An 18,297-nucleotide genomic window follows, 5' to 3' on the forward strand; every position below is an offset into this window, starting at 1 on the left:
GTACATGTAAGAGGGATGTGCAGGTACTCTGCAGGAGAATGAGGAGATTCTTCCTCTATTACACATTCTTAATGCACAATCTGAACCAGGTTTATGGGTGGTAGACAACACCTCTGTGTTCAATGTGCACAACATTCTCAGTGGATTCCCTGCAGCTCTGTTGGGAGTGCATATGTAGAGTATAGTACTACTGTGTAACAAAGTAAACCTGAGACAGATGAAATTAAAGTTTTATACATACCCGGGGCTTCCTCCAGCCCCCTTCAGGCAAATCAGTCCCTCGCTGTCCTCCTCCGCCACCTGGATCTTCTGCTATAAATCCAGATACTTGAGCCAGTCGGGCGTAGTGCGCATGCACACACTCCGCTGCAGGGAGCGTACTACACCTGCGCAGCACTATTGCGCAGGTGCAGAACACTACTGGCTGTGGAAGCGGCATGCAGCCGGACTGCGCTGACTGGCTGAATTACCAGGACTCATAGCAGAAGATCCAGGTGGTGGAGGTGGACAGCGAGAGACTGATTAGACTGAAGGGGGCTGGAGGAAGCCCCAGGTATGTATAAAACTTTTTTCTTTTCATCCTTCTCAGGTACCATTTAATTCGTCACCAAACCAAATTTTAACAACATATCAAATTATTTGATTTCATGAGCAATGCGTGCATTTGCATAAACCAGCATCGATGCAGAATTATTTCCATCTCATTGACCATCTCTATTAGTGACACAGCTACACATCAGGCTTTATTCTTACAGCATAGATGTTATTTAGTATATATAAGAGATTCCTGTGTACACATCATATATACAGTCACAATCAGATATGTATATCTGACTTTAAAAATACGGGGACTGCTTTATTGAAGCAGCACAAGTAACTAATTTTGATTGGTTTATTTCATTTTTGTGGACTAAGCACAGCTATTACTGTATGTATAAATTATTTATGATGACTATTATCTGAGAAATAGAAAATTTTATCATATTTTCTATTTTATTTACAGTTTTAATTCATTAGGAGTCAGAGACGGTGCATTTTTTCCCGACTCCAACTCCAGGCACCCAAAATTGCCCGACTCCACGACTCCGACTCCACAGCCCTGCCTTTTTCCAAAACTCCCATCACAACAGCTCATACTGGACATGAGAAATAACATTGTATATTGTGCTTTTCTCCTGGCAGACTCAAAGCACGTAAGATGCAGCCACTAGGGCATGCTCTAAAGGCATTAGCGGTGTTAGGAAGTCTAGCCCGAGGACTCCTTACTGAACAGGTGCTTGCTAACTGAACAGGAGGAGCCAAGATACCTGGTCTTCTGTGTTAGAGGCAGAGCCCTTAACCAGTACACTATCCAGCCATCTGGACAATGACTACTGAGTTTTCTGCAGAAAAGGAGTGTCTGTCACCTACTCCCCTATCCTCTCCTTTTCTCACATCCTTCCTCCCTGCCCCTCCCCGCAGTCTTTCCTCTCTTCCCCCTGCCTACCCCTCTGTTATCATCTCCTCTCCTCCATACCATTGTGCTCAGTACACCTCAGTGTACCGTTTCTACTTTGAGGAAGCCCTGTGACTGTTGCCTACTAATATCTATAATTGGACTAATAGCTCTGCTTTATGTAGATGGTTGGTCCAGAGCAGGACTTCATTCATCTGTGTGGCTTATAACTGTACCATGCTTGTCTGCGTTCCAGCATGCTCCGTACGACGCCATGGTGCTTGTGACCTTGAGTGACTACATCGACCAGGAAGTTAAAGCCGCTGAGGGACGCTGGAAGGTATGATTGTGTCCGCATAAAGATTTCTGTTTTTTTACTGAAACATACAGAAATAGGGGCGTTACAATAGGGGATGCAGCCGCAAGGGGGGCTGAGAAGCCACAGGGGGCCCCCGTGGGGGAAGAAGTTAATTTTCCCTGTCCCGAGAGACTGACAACTAAGGGCACAGAGAGAAAAAAAACGTTCTGCTCTCTGTACAATTGTTCTAATGACTGCATCTGCTCAGCCACTGATAACAAATCATGCTAAGTTTTGTAGGGTGTTGTGCACAGCGCTGCTCTATCCGTAGACTCTACCCCTCCCCAAGTGCTCTGTACTGTAGTGATGCTGAAGTTGTCTTCAGTTCTGCTCCATCAGAGGAGGACGGAGTGAGTGTAATATGAAGCTGAAGCACACTTGTCTGTCAGTTTTCTGCACCCCATGTGTGTCTGTATGTGTGAAAACATGTCTGTTTTATCACAGAAGCTAATGTAATTGATAGACAATGCCTGCAGTGCTTCACTGCTGTCTGTTTTTATCTACATGGGGAAAACACTAGCCAATTGATTAACATTGGTTCTCAGTTTACTGTGCAGAAAGCTGGGGGAGGGGGCGTAACAATCACCACTGCGATTCCTACCATTGCAGGGGGGCCCGGAGGCATTGGGGCCCCCTTCTCCTCCCTCCACCCCCAACAGCAGGTGCAGCCGATTAGTCCCCGCCACCTCCTGCGATGCAGAGTATAGGGAGCGTCTGTAATTGTTTCCTGCTTTCAGATGCTGCTTCACAGCAAGACGCTCCTTGCTGCCATTCGCTGGCTCCCGATCACGTGACCCTCATGTGGTTCGGGGTCCAAAGGGGCCCCATGCTATCATTTTAAAAAAAAAAAAATTGCTATCATTTTTGCAGCCGAGATGGCAGCCGACGTTTTTTCAATTGAAATTGAACAAAAACTATTTGGTGTAGAACGGCGATTCAGGCATCAAATGAAAGTGGAGAGCACAAGCTACAGAAAGGTATGCATCTTTAAGTACTTTGCAGTACTGGTCAGAGTCTTAAAGGCATATTCATGAGAGGTGCTCAGAGTCCCTTTAAATTGGGGAAGGCAGAGAATGTTACGCTCTATATTTAATACTTGTTCCAGGTTTGTGCCTCGCATTGTCTTTTAGCCAGAGAATCAGCACGACACTTGGAGAACTTTTGTATTTCCAGTAGTAGCGGCCCCAGTGGCAGCCTCTGTATGGCTGTTGGGATAGCGGTACTGTAATAATGCTCGCTTTCTATTGGCAGGGGTCAGCAGTGGTCAGGGATATGCCCCGCCCTGTGGAGCTGGTCTTCACTGTGGATCAGAAGATCCTGGATGATATCTCTCAAGCCAAAGCACAATACCTTATTCAGGTACGTCGCAGGTTTGTCCCGTCATAGTTCTCTTATGTGTGGTGTTTCTGTAATCCGCTTATAGAAGCAAACTGCTTGGTGTTTAATACAGGTAATAAAGAATGGACACTGAGATTGTCTCGAAATGAATTTCCCAGCATGCTCCATCTGCGTGTCACACAACCAGAAATGGCAATATGGCTACGAAGGCGATTCAAGTCCATCCATAGCTATCACTGGCGTTAGGGATTGGAATCTTTAAAGGGGCACTATGGTGAAAAGTTGTAAAATTTAAAATACTTGCAAATATATACAAATAAGAAGTACGTTTTTCCCAGAGTAAAATGAGCCATAACTTACTTTTTCTCCTACGTTGCTGTCACAGTAGGTTGTAGAAATCTGACAGAAGCGACAGGTTTTGTACTAGTCCATCTCTTCATGGGGGATTCTCAGGGATTTATTTATTTTCAAAAGCACTTAGTGAATGGCAGTTGCTCCGTCCAACTGCCAAAAAACTGTGTAGGGAGCAGGGAAGCTGGCCAGCATCATGGTTTAAATCCTTTTTAGGGAATATACTTATAAAGAATAAAAGCCTTGCTGATAATCCCCTATGAAGAGCTGGACTAGTCCAAAACCTGTCGCTTCTGTCAGATTTCTACTACCTACTGTAAGTGACAGCAACAGTAATTTATGGCTCATTTTACTCTTATTTGTATATGTTTGCACATATTTTAAATGTTACAATTTTTCGCCATAGTGCCCCTTTAATGTACTGTCGCCCATTTTAATGGAAAAGTAACAATGCAGTTTTTGGTTGGAGGGAGGAGAGGGTGGTGACTTTAGAAAAATGAGGAATACATTTTATTAAAGATAATGCATATCCCTATATAGTTTCTCCTATAGAAGCATTGAGAAGCAGCTCTCTGATTGGCTGGTATCTGTCATGTGCCATTTCTGCTTTCGGTGTAGGTTAAAGCGGACCTGAACTCAGAGCTTCCTCTCTGCTTTAAAAGATAAGCAACAGCATAACAACCTTTAAAGAGGAACTCCAGTGAAAATAATGTAGTAAAAAAAGTGCTTCATTTTTTACCATAATTATGTATAAATGATTTAGTCAGTGTTTGCTCATTGTAAAATCTTTCCTCTCCCAGATTCACATTCTGACATTTATTACATGGTGACATTGTTACTGTGGGCAGGTTATTTAGCTGTTTCTAGCTGCTCTGTCTGTTACAGACAGCTAATAACAGCTATTTCCTGTCTCTGAACATTGTTACATTGTGGCAGTTTGCCAGCAGTACCGCGGTATTCAGAGCCTCTTGTGGGAGGGGTTTCAGCACAAAATCAGTCACACAGCGCCCCCTGATGGTCTGTTTGTGAAAATCATTGTCTTTCTCATGTAAAATGGGGTATCAGCTACTGATTGGGAAAAAGTTCAATTCTTGGTTGGAGTTTCTCTTTAAAGGGACACTTAAGCCAGGAAAAAAAAATCAGTTTTACTTGCCTGGGGCTTCTAGCAGCCCCCTGCAGCCGCCCCGTGCCCTCGCAGTCACTCACGGAGCCTCCGGTCCCCCGGCGCCAGCTAGTTTCGTTTTCGCTGACAGGGAGTCGGCGAGCTTTCTGCACCTGCGCAGGCCTGGCCACGCGTATCCTACTCAATGTTCCCATCCTCAATAGCGTCCTGCACAGGCGCAGGGCGCTATTGCGGACGGGAATGCAAAAAAAAACGCTTGCTTGGGCCTGTCAGCGAAAACGAAACTAGCTGGCGGCGGGGGACCGGAGGCTCCGTGAGTGACTGCGAGGACACAGGATGGCTGGAGGGGGCTGGTAGATGCCACAGGTAAGTAAAACTGATTTTTTTTTTTTATCCCTGACTTAAATATAAACCGTGACCAAGAATTGAACATCATCACAGTCAGTAGCTGATACCTCCTTTTTCATGAGAAATATTTTCCTTTTCACAAACAGACCATCAGGGGGCTCTGTATGGCTGATATTGTGGTGAAACCCCTCCCACAAGAAACTCTGAGGACCATGGTACTCCTGGCAGTTTCCTGTCTGTGAACCTCGTTGTTTCCAACTGCCAAAAAAGCAAGCAGCAGCTACTTCCAGTGACATCACCTGCCAGCAGTAAAAATTTCACCATGTGATGAATGTCAGAATGTAAATCAGGGAGAGGAAGATTATTTTTACTGGAACACTCTCTTTAAAGAGAGTCTGAAGCGAGAATAAATCTCGCTTCAGAGCTCACAGTTAGCAGGGGCATGTGTGCCCCTGCTAAACCGCCGCTATCCCACGGCTTAACGGGGGTCCCTGATCCCCCAAATCCCCTCCGTAATGCGGGGGAGCGCTTCCTGGTTGGGGCAGGGCTAACTGCCGCAGCCCTGCCCCACGCGCGTCTGTCAGCGTGTATCTCCGCCTCTCCCCCGCCCCTCTCAGTCTTCCTTCACTGAGAGGGGCGGGGGAGAGGCGGCGATGCGCGTCTGATAGACGGCGCTGAGAGGCAGGGCTGCAGCCGTTAGCCCTGCCTCCAGGAGCGACCAAGTCTGCGACCAAGTGTTGCAGTGGGGGGTTTGGGGGTCAAGGGACCCCCGTTTAGCGGCGCTATTGCGGCGGTTTAGCAGGGCACACGTGCCCCTGCTAACTATGAGCTCTGAAGCAAGATTTATTCTCGCTTCAGAGTCTCTTTAAGTGTCCCTTTAAAGAAAAACATTTATTTGTTACAGCTTACAGAACTTCTGCAATAAGGCAAACGATAAGCTATAGGTCAGCACTACCAAAAGTTAATGACAGAATTATATTGTAAAATACCACTATATCCTGTGCAACAGGTCAATATAGACAATTGAACAAAAGGAGAAAAATCAAAAGGTCACGCCAGGATATGCTAATAATATGTTCCCTTTAGTAATCACATGAAAGTATTAAAAACATAGTTTGCAGTCTCCATCCAGGTAGTATACCTCCTTCCTTACAGATAGCACATCATTTCCTCTTCACATGCTACTTGCTTTCTCTACCTCTTTGTACCTGTAGCTGTCACATCTCTATCTCACTCTTTCCCTCACTGGGGCGGCTTTTCTATTCGCTCTGTGCTCAGTGGGATACATTCCCTCCTATACCTTTGGTGGCTCTCTCTGCACAGCACTTGCACTTTATACATGCGCCATTGCAGCCACAGTTGGTTTGCACTATTGCTCTGCTGCGCAGAGTAATATATGTACCGTATCATTGCACTTTGTTATTCCTCTCTTCATTGAACGCATGTACTATTCTATGATTGTATATTCGCAAATGTTACTTATATTTATGGTTGGTGTATCATATGATTATTTATGAGATGCAATTCTATTGGGAGCAATTATTGTCATTATTACCCATACACCCTTGATGGTTGATACAAACATATGCAATTATTGTGGTACTATACATTATTGCGGCCATACCCCGCCACCTTTACTCTGTTATGTTTTTTAATATTTCTGCAATAAATCAGCAGTGTGTCTATAAGCGGAGTCTGTCAAGGACTGCCAAATTTCTGTGCTGACACAGCTGAGAGATCAAATTACACTTCTGATTACTTACAGATGGGGGGGGGGGGAATTAGACAGGCTGTTCACTCTGAAAACATACAGAGTGCATTTTTCCTTGCGTGCTCTTCAAGAGTTCAGGTCCACTTTAAAACAGGAGGCAGAAGGGACCTACGCAGAAGGACTTACTGTATTTTTCAGAATAGAAGATGTACTTTTTCTCCCCCAAAAGTGTGTGTGTGTGTGTGTGTGTGTGTGTGGGGGGGGGGGGGGGGGGGGGGGGGGGGGAGTCCGTGCATCTTATATTCCAAATGTGCGGCAAGAGTTCAGTGGTTATCATCTGCCACAGCTGAGTAGACTAGTGTGTGTGTAGCTTTAACACATTGGGTAGACAGAAGAAAATACTATTATTATGCATAACTGATAATGGGGAAGAGGCACACTGGGCCACAATCACCAGATCTTTGTTTCCAGACATCCTAACTAGGAGATCCCAGTGTAGTTTGTTGATGCACTTCTGATCACTTTTTTTTTCCTGTTTGGACTTAAAGGGAACCTTAACAGAACGAGGGGTAAAGAGTTTCACTTACCTGGGGCTATTACCAGCCCCCTGCAGCAGTCCTGTGCCCTCGGAGCTGCTCTGGAATTCTCCGGTCCCCCGCTGTCACTTAGTTTAGTTTTTGACGACTCACCAGTCGGCCGGCCGCCATGCGTATTATTGGACACATTCCCTACTGCAATTAGCGCTGTTGCGGACCGCGTTGCTCATATCTACGCGTGCGGAATGCGGCAACGCGTATTTTTGTACGCGTTGCGGTCCGCAACATCGCTAATTGCAGTATGGAATGCGTCCAATAATACGCATGGCGGCCGGCCGACTGGTGAGTCGTCAAACACTAAACTAAGTGACAGCGGGGGACCGGAGGATTCCAGAGTGGCTCCGAGGGCACAGGACTGCTGCAGGGGGCTGGTAATAGCCCCAGGTAAGTGAAACTCTTTACCCCCCAGTTCAGTTAAGGTTCCCTTTAATGGACAAATGTCTTTTTTCAACCAAATTAAAGAAGAAACTATGAACAACTTTGTTCTAATCTTTAACCGCTTGCTGACCGCTCCACGCCAATTGGCGTGAAGTCCTGGGGCGGGGTTTTGCAGGAGATCGCGAGTGCCGATGCGCGCTCATCTCCTCTTGAATGACTGAGCTCTCCTCCGTCATCAGTGTCCCAACGGAGATCGCTGCTAGGAGACTGTTAGACGGCAAAATCGCCATCTATTTATAATGTACAGCGCTGCGATCTAAGGCAGCTCTGTGCTGGGGACAGTCATGTGACACGGCTGTACCCCTGGGAGGCTCAGGAGCGATCGGCTCACATAGGCTGATGCCTTTGACAGCCAATCATGGTGATTGGCTGGTGGGGGGAGGGAGGCCTGGGAATAATAAAAACAAAAAAAACGTACATTTATTGAAAAAAAACAACAACAAATAAATAAAAATAAACATCCCTACAGCAATCAGAGCCCACCCAACGAAGATTTCTGTTCAGAAAAAGGGGGGGGGGGGGGGGGGAATCACTTGTGTGCCGAGTTGTACAGCCCTGCAGCTAGGCGTGGCCTAAATTGTAAAAAATAGCCTACCACTAATGGTGCCAATACAGGGTACAATAAGTAACAATCGATTTTCCCATTTATTCGACCAAAACGATTGAGATCAAGAAAAACAAACAATTATCCTGTTTTTCCAATGAAAATCTGATTGGACATATTGGAAACACTCAAACTAAATTATCTGATCGAAAAAAAAAAGAAAATAAATTGTACCATGTATGGGCACCATTAGGTCCTCAAGTGGTTAAACACTGTTCTGTTGCTACTGTGACATCACTGGATTTTGATGTGTTTATTTTTCTGACCTTTAGTTCTATCAATAATAAATAGTGTCTGCATTATTCATGCATCAAATGATATAATCAGCGTCCTTCCTATTTTCAGGCATCAGATATTCAGTTAGCCAACTACGCCTTCACATCCTTCGGGAAAGCACTAGCGAAGGAGAGGAAGCTCCACCCAGACACGTTTGTGCAGCTGGCTCTCCAGTTGGCGTTTTACAAACTTCACGGACGGTAAGACTTGAAGCGCACGGTCCTGCCCAGAGTTCTCTCCTATACAATATAGGATGACCAGCTCAGTATAGTGTTACTTCTCCCAGAGTCAGTTATATGGGTTTCTAGACCACTGCTTGCCCCAATAGAGTATATTTGTAACGGGTTACCCCTTATTGAAATAATTAGAATCCTTAAAGTGTTATTGTCATAAAAATAAAAAAAAAACCTTTCCTCTAAACCATTAAACACAGTAAAAAAATGTATATAAAGACTGCATTGATGTCTTTCAAAAGCACATTTGCACCTCACTGAAGGTGACCGATATCCTTGCTGGCTGCAGGACAAATTATCAGATGTACTCCTAGAGAAGTGATTAGTGAGCAAATAAAGGATATAACTTCTATACCCCCCCAAGATGCATCAGAAACGCTCTTGTTTACACAAAGCATACAACAGGCAGGCGCATGCATCATACGTTAGTCAGAGATCCATAAGCTGTGGGCAGGCCGGCAGCCACTTGTAGCTATCTTCACACTCCTCTGGGCCTGCGAGGATTACCTCAAAAACACCAGCCGGTGAGACCTGCGCTTCCTGTGTAAGCTGCTGCCTGATTACTGAGGGAATTGTCTGTCATCTGGGACTTGCTTGTGCATGGCTGCAATGCTACAGTATCATCCAGGCTGCACATAAATATGGATGGAGGAGCACACTATTAGTACTTTACATGCATTAACTGGTGAGACCTATGCTTCCTGTGTAAGCTGCTGCCTGAGTACTGAGGGAATTGCCTGTTATCTGTGACTTGCTTGTGCATGGCTGCAATGCTACAGTATCATCCAGGCTGCACATAAATATGGATGGAGGAGCACACTATCAGTACTGTACATGCATTAACTGGTGAGACCTATGCTTCCTGTGTAAGCTGCTGCCTGATTACTGAGAGAATTGCCTGTCATCTGTGACTTGCTTGTGCATGGCTGCAATGCTACAGTATCATTCAGGCTGCACAGAAATGTGGACATACAAGCATACTATCAGTGCTGTACCCACATTTACTAGTGAGACCTATGCTTCCTGTGCAAGATGTGATTATTTCAGGCAAATCCCTACATATTGAGCACCGTGCATTTTAATCTAGCTTAGACACTGTCTGTGCTCGCTTGCTGAAGCATTGAAAAGAAAAAATGACTCCTAATTATTGACTGAATTAAAGTGGACCCAAATCAAAAATACAAGATTTCAGAAATAAAATCTATTTTCTAACTTATAATGATAAATAGCAGACTTTTTTCAGCTGCATGATGACAAATATAAAATATTTTACATTTATTGGAGGAACCCCTCCCTTCCTTTCATATTGCCGGGACAGAATCCGGCAGACTGGTGGAGGAGATAAAAAAAACAAAAACACAATACAGGCTGCTATTGATGATGTCACGGGGAGGTGATCTCAGTTTGTGTGAGATTTCACATAGACGACGCCCCTGTGAGGGAGGTAGCTGATGACAAACACACCCAGGATCTAAAACCTCCTACTAAGCTCAGAAGTCATGGCTGCCACCTGAATAACCCTAGTTATGAAAAGAGAAGGGTGAAAAGAATGCACTGAAATGCTCATTGGCTTGAAGGAGTGTTTATTTATCTTTGTATGTGTCAGAGTGGTGCAACTAAATATTTTGAATTAAAAAAAGTTTGGTTTGGGTCCGCTTTAAGATCCAGTACTATAGTATACTTTATGTACCATATTTTTCGGACTATAAGACGCACTTTTTCTCCCCCAAAAGTGGGGGGGAAAAGTCAGTGCGTCTTATAGTCCGAATGCTGCATATTTGGACCTGTGCCTGTGTTTTTTACCCCATGTCTGCGATGTCTGTATTTCCCCCGCTGCAGTGTCTGCATTTCCCCCGCTGCAGTGTCTGCCTGCACTCCGTGTCCCCTGTGTTTGCGTGCCCCTGGTGTTTGCGTGTTCTCAGTGTATGCATGTCCCCCGTGTCTGCCTGCACTCGTGTCCCCGGTGTTTGCGTGTCCCTGGTGTTTTTGAGTGTCCTCGGTAATACCATGTCCCCGCTGTTTCCATGTCCCCGGTGTCTTAACACATATAAGTAGCTGCCACATAGTCATCCGGCTGTACCCGGTTTCCCATATACATACCTCTCTTGCAGCTTTGATTATCGCGATGTTCCCGGTACTGCCGTAACTTGTAACAATCAGGAAGTTCCGGACGTCTGTGCAGGGAAATGCACCAATCAGGCGGGGGCGCTTGCCTCAACCGCCAATCATGCTGTGCAATGCTCGAGTGATGGTGTTGAGGGGGGGACCACCTCTCCGTCATTGTGGCCAATCACAGCGCCCTCTGCCTGATTGGTGCATTTCCCTGCACACTTGTCCGGGACTTCCTGATTGTTACAAGTTACGGCGGTACCGGGGACAGCGCGATAACCAAAGCTGCAAGAGAGGTACGTATATGGGAAACCGGGGACAGCCTGATGACTATGTGGCAGCTACTTATGTGTGTTAAGACACCGCGGACACACAAACACCAGGGGGACACAAACACCAGGGACATGGATATACCGAGGACAGGCAAGCATCGGGGGACACCAAGTGCAGGCAGACACGGGGGACACGCATACACTGGGGACACAGTGCATGCAGACAATGCAACACAGGGAATGCAGACACAGGGGACATGCATACACTGGGGACACAGTGCAGGCAGACACTACAACGTGGGGAAATGCAGACACAGGGGACATGCATACACTGGGGACATGCATACATATATGATCAAAGATGCAAGAGAGGTATGTATTTCAGACACTGCGCGGGGGACAGCCTGATGAAGAAGTGTATGTGTTTAAGACACCAGATGCACAGACCAGGACAGGACACGCAGACACTGGGAACATGGAGTACATGCAGATACTGGGACACAGGGACACGCAGACACTGGGGCACAGGGGGGCATGCAGACACTGGGGACACAGGGATAGAAAACACTGGACATGAAGGAAACAATGGACAAGGGGACAGAGGAAGGGGGACAGAGCACAGGGCATCAGACACCAGGGACATAGGTGGACAGAGGACATTGAGACATCAGTGGACACAAGGGGACAGTGGACACAGAGGGACATAGGTGAACACAGGGGGGCAAAAGTACATGAAAGACATAAGGGGGGCATAATAATTAGGGGAAAAGGTCCATAACACGCCCCTGTACCATGGACGCACCAGGTTTAGTATATTTTTATTTTTCCTGGGTTTTTGTCCTCTAAACCTAGGTGCGTCTTATAGTGCGAAAAATACGGTACTTGAGTATGACTGTAAACCTCCTATATACACCATTTTGCCTGGTCCCTTGGAGTTTACTAGAAAGGGATTATACTGTAATACAGTATTTCTAGAAGGTTAGTATGCCATCTTGAAAATACTGGAAAAAAAATCATAACCTGAAAATCTTACAAAATAATCAATAGTGCTGTATTTCTGACGCCAGCGAGCATGGGTGAATGTTGGCACATACAGCAGCAGAACATTAAAGTAACTGTATCCTGCCTTGTCTTTCTCAGCCCCGGAAGTTGTTATGAGACGGCCACCACTAGGACTTTCTATCACGGACGCACAGAGACCATGAGGCCTTGCACGATGGAAGCCGTCACCTGGTGCCGTGCCATGCTGGACCCCTCCTCCACCGTACGTCAGCCTGCCCACTGTTCACTATCAGATTAATTTAGCAGTGACCTAATTTACAGCGACAGACTTTTTTTTTTTCCAAAGTGTAACTGTCGGGCATAAAATCAAAAATCAATTTATTTTTATCTGGTAAACCAGTAATAAGGATGCTAACCAGGCAATCCAAAAGTTAAAATCACTATTACTTGTTGATAAATGAACATTCCCTGGTTTACCTGACTCTTATTTGGTACACACAAAATTTGGTACGCAAAAAGGAAGTTGCAGGGCATGTTGGGTTGTCCTTTTTTGGTTCTCTATTTCCCCCTCAGACTTAACTAATGCAGCCTGATTGGCTGAAGCCTCTTTCCCTCCTGTTTTCCCCTCCCACACCTCTGTTCCTCTCTGATTGGCCTATATATTTCTCATGCTGAGACAATGCACTTTCTGTAGTGGAGATAGCTTATGTGGCTGGTGCCTGTGATTGTAACAACCCCAGGTTCATCTAAAAGACAAAAGGAGACCAGGAGCCCAATGGTGCAGAATTGTGTAAAATTCAGAAAAGCAAATTGCTCAGGATGTATATACTCACAAAGACTGGTTGCAAATCCTTGCAACCACCGTCGGAGCAGGCGGGAAATTAACTGCCCCCGCTTGGTTTTCCAGGTCTGTGACAGGAACTGGGTGGTCGCAGTCCAGAAGTTCTTTAGGACAACTAAAACACTTATCACCTCTAAAAGAGGTATAACAAGACACTTAACACAGGGTTGGAGGCACCCAGTGCATAAAAGATAGGCTAATAAGCTGTTAACCTTATAAACAGAGATTATGCAGGAGAACAGAAACGCCAAAAGGATAAGGAAGCTAAATGGTAAATAAAGGAGGTAGTGGTGGACTTACCTCCTCCAAGTAGACACACAACGACTGTAGTAAAGACAGTCAATATATTTTTTTTATGAACTCCAAATATGCAACGCGTTTCGCAGGTTTGATCCCGCTTCATCAGGCAATAATAACGGAGAAATAGCATATGTGGTCAGTAGAAGAGCCAGGCACCACTCTGCATACATTTGCATAACAATTTGCGTAATGTCGGAACAATTTGCATCTCATTGATCATCCCTACTGCCCATATTGAAGGGTAGCCAGTGTATGAAATTTGGGTGAGGAGCGTCATGGACTGGGAGGGAAAAAAGGAACATAGAACACCACGTAGTGTAGTATTTTCAAATGAGACAAATACTGTGTACATAACTGGGTTGCTGATAGGTAACCACCATACCGGACAAGGGGAGGATACTGTCGCCATGTGGATAGGAAATCCTCTTATATAAATATCACAGGGGACATCGCTGGGGGAGGGAAGAACTACACAAATTGAGAGGAGGAAACCCAAAGGTTGTAGGCAATCAATTCTGAGTGGATAATGAAACAGTCTTACCTCCGAATGAAGGTATGGAAATTGATTTTAACCACTTCTCCACCACAGGGGTTTTCACCTAACACCCACAGCAATTTTAACATTTCAGGGAGGCAAGGGTTAATGGGCTTAATGGGGGTATAATTTATTTAAAAAAAAAAAAACCTCACTGATGCTGATCACTCACTAATGCTGTGTTAGTTATCTGAGATCCTCTCACGAGTGATCTCAGTAACTGTAACAGCATAGTGACTGATACAATGTTTACACACATTCTGAATGAATGAGCACTGTCATTAGCTTTGGCAGTGCTCATTCAAACTTGCAAGCACTTTGGCTTTGTGAACACATGTTCACATCAGCCAATCACGGACCAGCGGGTGCCCGACGCGTACGCGCATCCGCGTGCACGCGATCGCGCACAGCAGGAAAATAAACAGGAGTTGCCTATCTACGCCCCTGTGACTTTTAAATGTGAATTTTAAAGGGACGTAGATAAGCGTGGCAGAGGTTGCTAAGTGGTTAAAGAGTACCTCCAGTGGAATACACAGAGTCTGTAATGACAGGCTCTGTCTCCATGAAATCGGATGGGGGAGGGGGGGTTGTTCGCTGGCTGAAACATGTACCTGTCCTGAAGTCTTCAGGCAGAGAGACGCTCCGCCTGCCTCCTCTGCATTGTAGTGGCCAACTGGCCATGTTTCCAAAAACTGCTGAAAGGCCTTCGGAAACCTTCAGCCTGCATGGCCGCGGCCTGCCCCCGGCTTGGCAGCCACCAAACAGGATGCGGCTTCTGAGCTGGGGGTGGGTTGCAACCACACTGGGACGTGCACAGGGCCTTGGCTGAGATTTGAAAAAAAAAATGCCAGGGCCCATTCTGACAGGGAGGCGGAGCGGTCACCTGCCTGGATAGATGACGTCAGGACAGGTTAGTATTTTGCCCCCCAACCTCCCCAATCCTCCATCATGCAGACAGAGAGCCCGTTATTACAGGTTCCGTCTATTTTCACTCTAGGTAGTCTTTAATGTGATTGACACCAGAAAGGATGACACGTTTCGCAGGACCTGCCCGCTTCGTCAGGTCTATAGTACAGTGTCTTCTGCAGCTGCACGCACAGGCTTGAAACACCTATGAGCGACTTCCTAGATGAATGTAGCAGCATGAGAAGGATTCGGCTATGTGGCCATTGGGAGTGCAGATTATACTGTGCAGAACTTTTCACTTTTTTTTGTCCCCATAGGCTCCTCAGAGGCAGAAGTTAATGCACAGCGCATTTGAGAAACATAACAAGCTGATGAAGGAATGCCAGCAAGGGAAAGGTTTGCATCAGCATTTTAAAGTGTACCTGTCTTGGCTTTGACGTTTCTCTCTCCTTGAAGCTACTAAACCAAGTGTGTGTGTGTGTGTGTGTGTGTGTGTGTGTCTGTGTGTGTGTGTGTGTGTTAGTAATATTTCTGGTTACCGAGAGCACCATCACATAAAGCCCAATCTACACAATACAATTTTTTGTACGATTCCATTACGATTCTAGTTACGATCCGATTAAATCTGACAAGTCCGATCGGGATTCAATTCGATTCGATTTGTCATTGCAAAACAATGGCAAATCGAATTGAATCCTGATGGGACATGTCGGATTTAATCAGATCGTAAATAGAATTGTAATCGAATTGCACAAAGAATCGTATCGTGTAGATGGGGCTTTAGGGTTTCACTGCTTCATGATCTGCATATGAGTTTGGCTTACAAGGATATAAAGGAATAATTTGCTGTATCTTACACTCCAATAGACACACCTGACCAAAAGAGATTCCTAGGTTTAGAGGAGAAAACCAGGAAAAAAAATTCTGAGGCCTTGTTCACATTGCGTTCCATTCGCGGGTCCGTCCGCGTTGGTTTTTATTTGAGGCGTCTTTTTTTTTCCCGATTCCTGGTACTCGGGTTGGTGCTTCATTTTTGTGCTTAGCAGTTTTCTAAGCATTTTTTCAAAGCGATTTTGTAATTCACTCCCTGACACAAGTCAGGAAGTGAACTCTTTGACCCGGAAAAGAATAAATACAATGTATTCATTCTTAAAAACGCGAACGCAATCACTGCACAAAGCGATTTGGTGAGTGTTTTGTGTTTTCTCCTATACTTTCCATTGAGGCAGAACCTCCTCAAAAATGGTACACGCACCGCTTTACTGAACAGACAGCGCACGACCCGCGCTGATATGAACCTTCTCATAGACATTCATTGGCCATGTGGTCGGGGGGCGTTTTTAAAACCCGCACGCGCCCGAAAAAAACTAAAAACGCCTGCAGTGTAACAAACATCTGGGCCGGGCTCCTCTTCAGATACGAGTGCGGCTCTTCAGACACAAGGAGGGTCCCGGGGAGCAGCAGGGGTCCGGAGGACAGCGGAGGAAGCCTCTGGGGCATCCAGAAGCTTTCTTTTTCTTAGGAAAGTACTTGTTTTTCAGCAAAAAGTTTTTGAGCTCCACCCTTGGTCCATGAAGCGATGCATGGTGGGTCTTGCATTCTTACTCAAGTGCCAGTGCATATTACACTTAGCTTTTCTGTAGGCAATAATGTACTTTGCATTACTCCATGGTAAGGGCGGTTTCAGACACACGTCTGAACCAGCCACCGGCAGCAGGACAGCGTCTCATCCCAAATGATTTTCTGCTGCAAGCTTGCAGAAAAGCATGTCTTCCCGGCGTACTGCGGCTTTCATCCCTGCAGGGGGAGGTGGGAAGCATGGCAGTAAACGATCAGGATTGGCTAAGCTCTCGGTAGACAATGGTGAAAATCGAGATACAAAAACGGCGGTTGTGTAAACGGCGGTAAGCAATAGTACTGGTGGCTGTTCATTCATCTGAATGGACAGTGTTAAAGAGAACCTGTATAAAACAAAAAGCTGCCCTGGGGGGTACTTGCCTCGGGAGGGGGAAGCCTCAGGGTCCCAATGAGGCTTCCCCCATCCCTGTAGCTGCAGGCAATCCAGCGCTGGCTCCCTTAAATCCTCCCCCGACAAGCCTGACAAGGCTTGATATATTTACCTTGCCGGGATCCAGCGCAGGCGCAGTAGCGGCTCTTCCTTCAGGCTAGGCAGAAATAGCCGAGCCTGATCGTATCCGCTCTACTGCGCAGGCACAAAAGGACTCGAGTCTGAGCAGTAGAGCATATCGAACGGGTTCAGCTATTTCCGCCTTAACCCCGAATGAAAAGCCGCTACTGCGCAGGATCGCGGAGAGGTAAATATTTACATATCCGCACTTCGTGGGAACCGGGCAGGCTAACAGAGGGACTCCGGAGGGGGAAAGCCCTGTTAAGGTCCAGAGGCATCCCCCAGAGGGGTATTTTTTTATTACACCAGTTCTTTAAGCGACAAGAGTTGCATCAGACATTTGCCGTCGCAGAACCGTCCGTCTGAACCAGCCCTAAGGCTCAGAGCCTGAAAAACCGTGCAGATACCATCTCACTTGCCCAGTTTTACTTGCAGCCAGGCCTTCGGCACAAGTCTTGCGGAAGTGACTTAAGATTACACTAGGGGGCGATAGTGTCCTTTCTAAGCACCAATATTGCTAACAGCACATGTGGGCCTGGTTTTATTCGTTTTGGAAAGTTTCAATGTACAATAAGGGCCCGTTTCCACTGAGTGCGAATTCGCATTGTACTGACACCAATGCGATTTCAATGGAATAATTTTCATCAAATGCAATTTTTGTAACCTATTCTAATGCCAAAAAAAGGACTGCTTGCTGCAGATTTTCACACTATGCAATGTTCCGCATGTGATTCGCATGTAATCAAAGTCAATGGTCCCGCAGGCGAATGCAAATTTTCCTGTTTTTGATGCAAAAAACGCATCCATTTGGCAGCAAGTTGGATTCTTTAATCCTGTGGATAGATAAATACGATCTTTTTCTTTTGATCTGAATGATTTTACCAAAAATAAGATTGTTTACTAAAAATTAAAAAAAGCACTTGCATGCTAAAAATCTCTCTTAATAAGCACCTTTAAAGCGGACCTGAACTCAGAACTTCTTCTCTGCTCTAAAAGTTAAGCAACAGCATAATAATGTTTAAAGAAAGCCATTTCTTTGTTACAGCTGATACAAACCCTGCAATAAATCTGCAGTGTGTCTACCTCCTGCTTTCATGGACGCAAACCTAGGGATAACATCCTATATGTACAAATTAGCTGCTCTGCCGAGGCAGCCAGCTAACACAGCTGAGAGATCAATTTACAGTGGTGATTAGTCACAGATGTATGGGAATTAGGATAAACGCTCTGAATACACACAGGGAGAATTTCTCTGTTTTCCTTCTGTCCTGTCCAAGAGTTCAGGCCCACTTCAAGCAATCAGAACTATTTGTGATATATGTTTAGCCATGTACTTTATCTTATTATCGGGCCCTCAAAAAATCCCTGTATCCTGGGACATCTTTATATGCAG

General features: G+C 45.6%; 1 protein-coding gene across 1 annotated transcript in view; it reads left to right on the top strand.

Moving 5' to 3' along the window:
- Positions 1-18,297, top strand: part of CROT (carnitine O-octanoyltransferase) — a 66,677-nt gene that overhangs the window by 39,130 nt on the left and 9,250 nt on the right. The window contains exons 10-14 of the mRNA XM_068235510.1: positions 1,692-1,775; positions 3,045-3,152; positions 8,648-8,778; positions 12,333-12,456; positions 15,094-15,172. Of these exons, the coding sequence (XP_068091611.1) occupies positions 1,692-1,775; positions 3,045-3,152; positions 8,648-8,778; positions 12,333-12,456; positions 15,094-15,172 (526 nt within the window). The remainder of the gene's footprint in view (positions 1-1,691; positions 1,776-3,044; positions 3,153-8,647; positions 8,779-12,332; positions 12,457-15,093; positions 15,173-18,297) is intronic.

This window comes from Hyperolius riggenbachi, chromosome 5 (genome assembly GCF_040937935.1).
Source record: "Hyperolius riggenbachi isolate aHypRig1 chromosome 5, aHypRig1.pri, whole genome shotgun sequence".
NCBI classification, from domain to species: Eukaryota; Metazoa; Chordata; class Amphibia; order Anura; family Hyperoliidae; genus Hyperolius; species Hyperolius riggenbachi.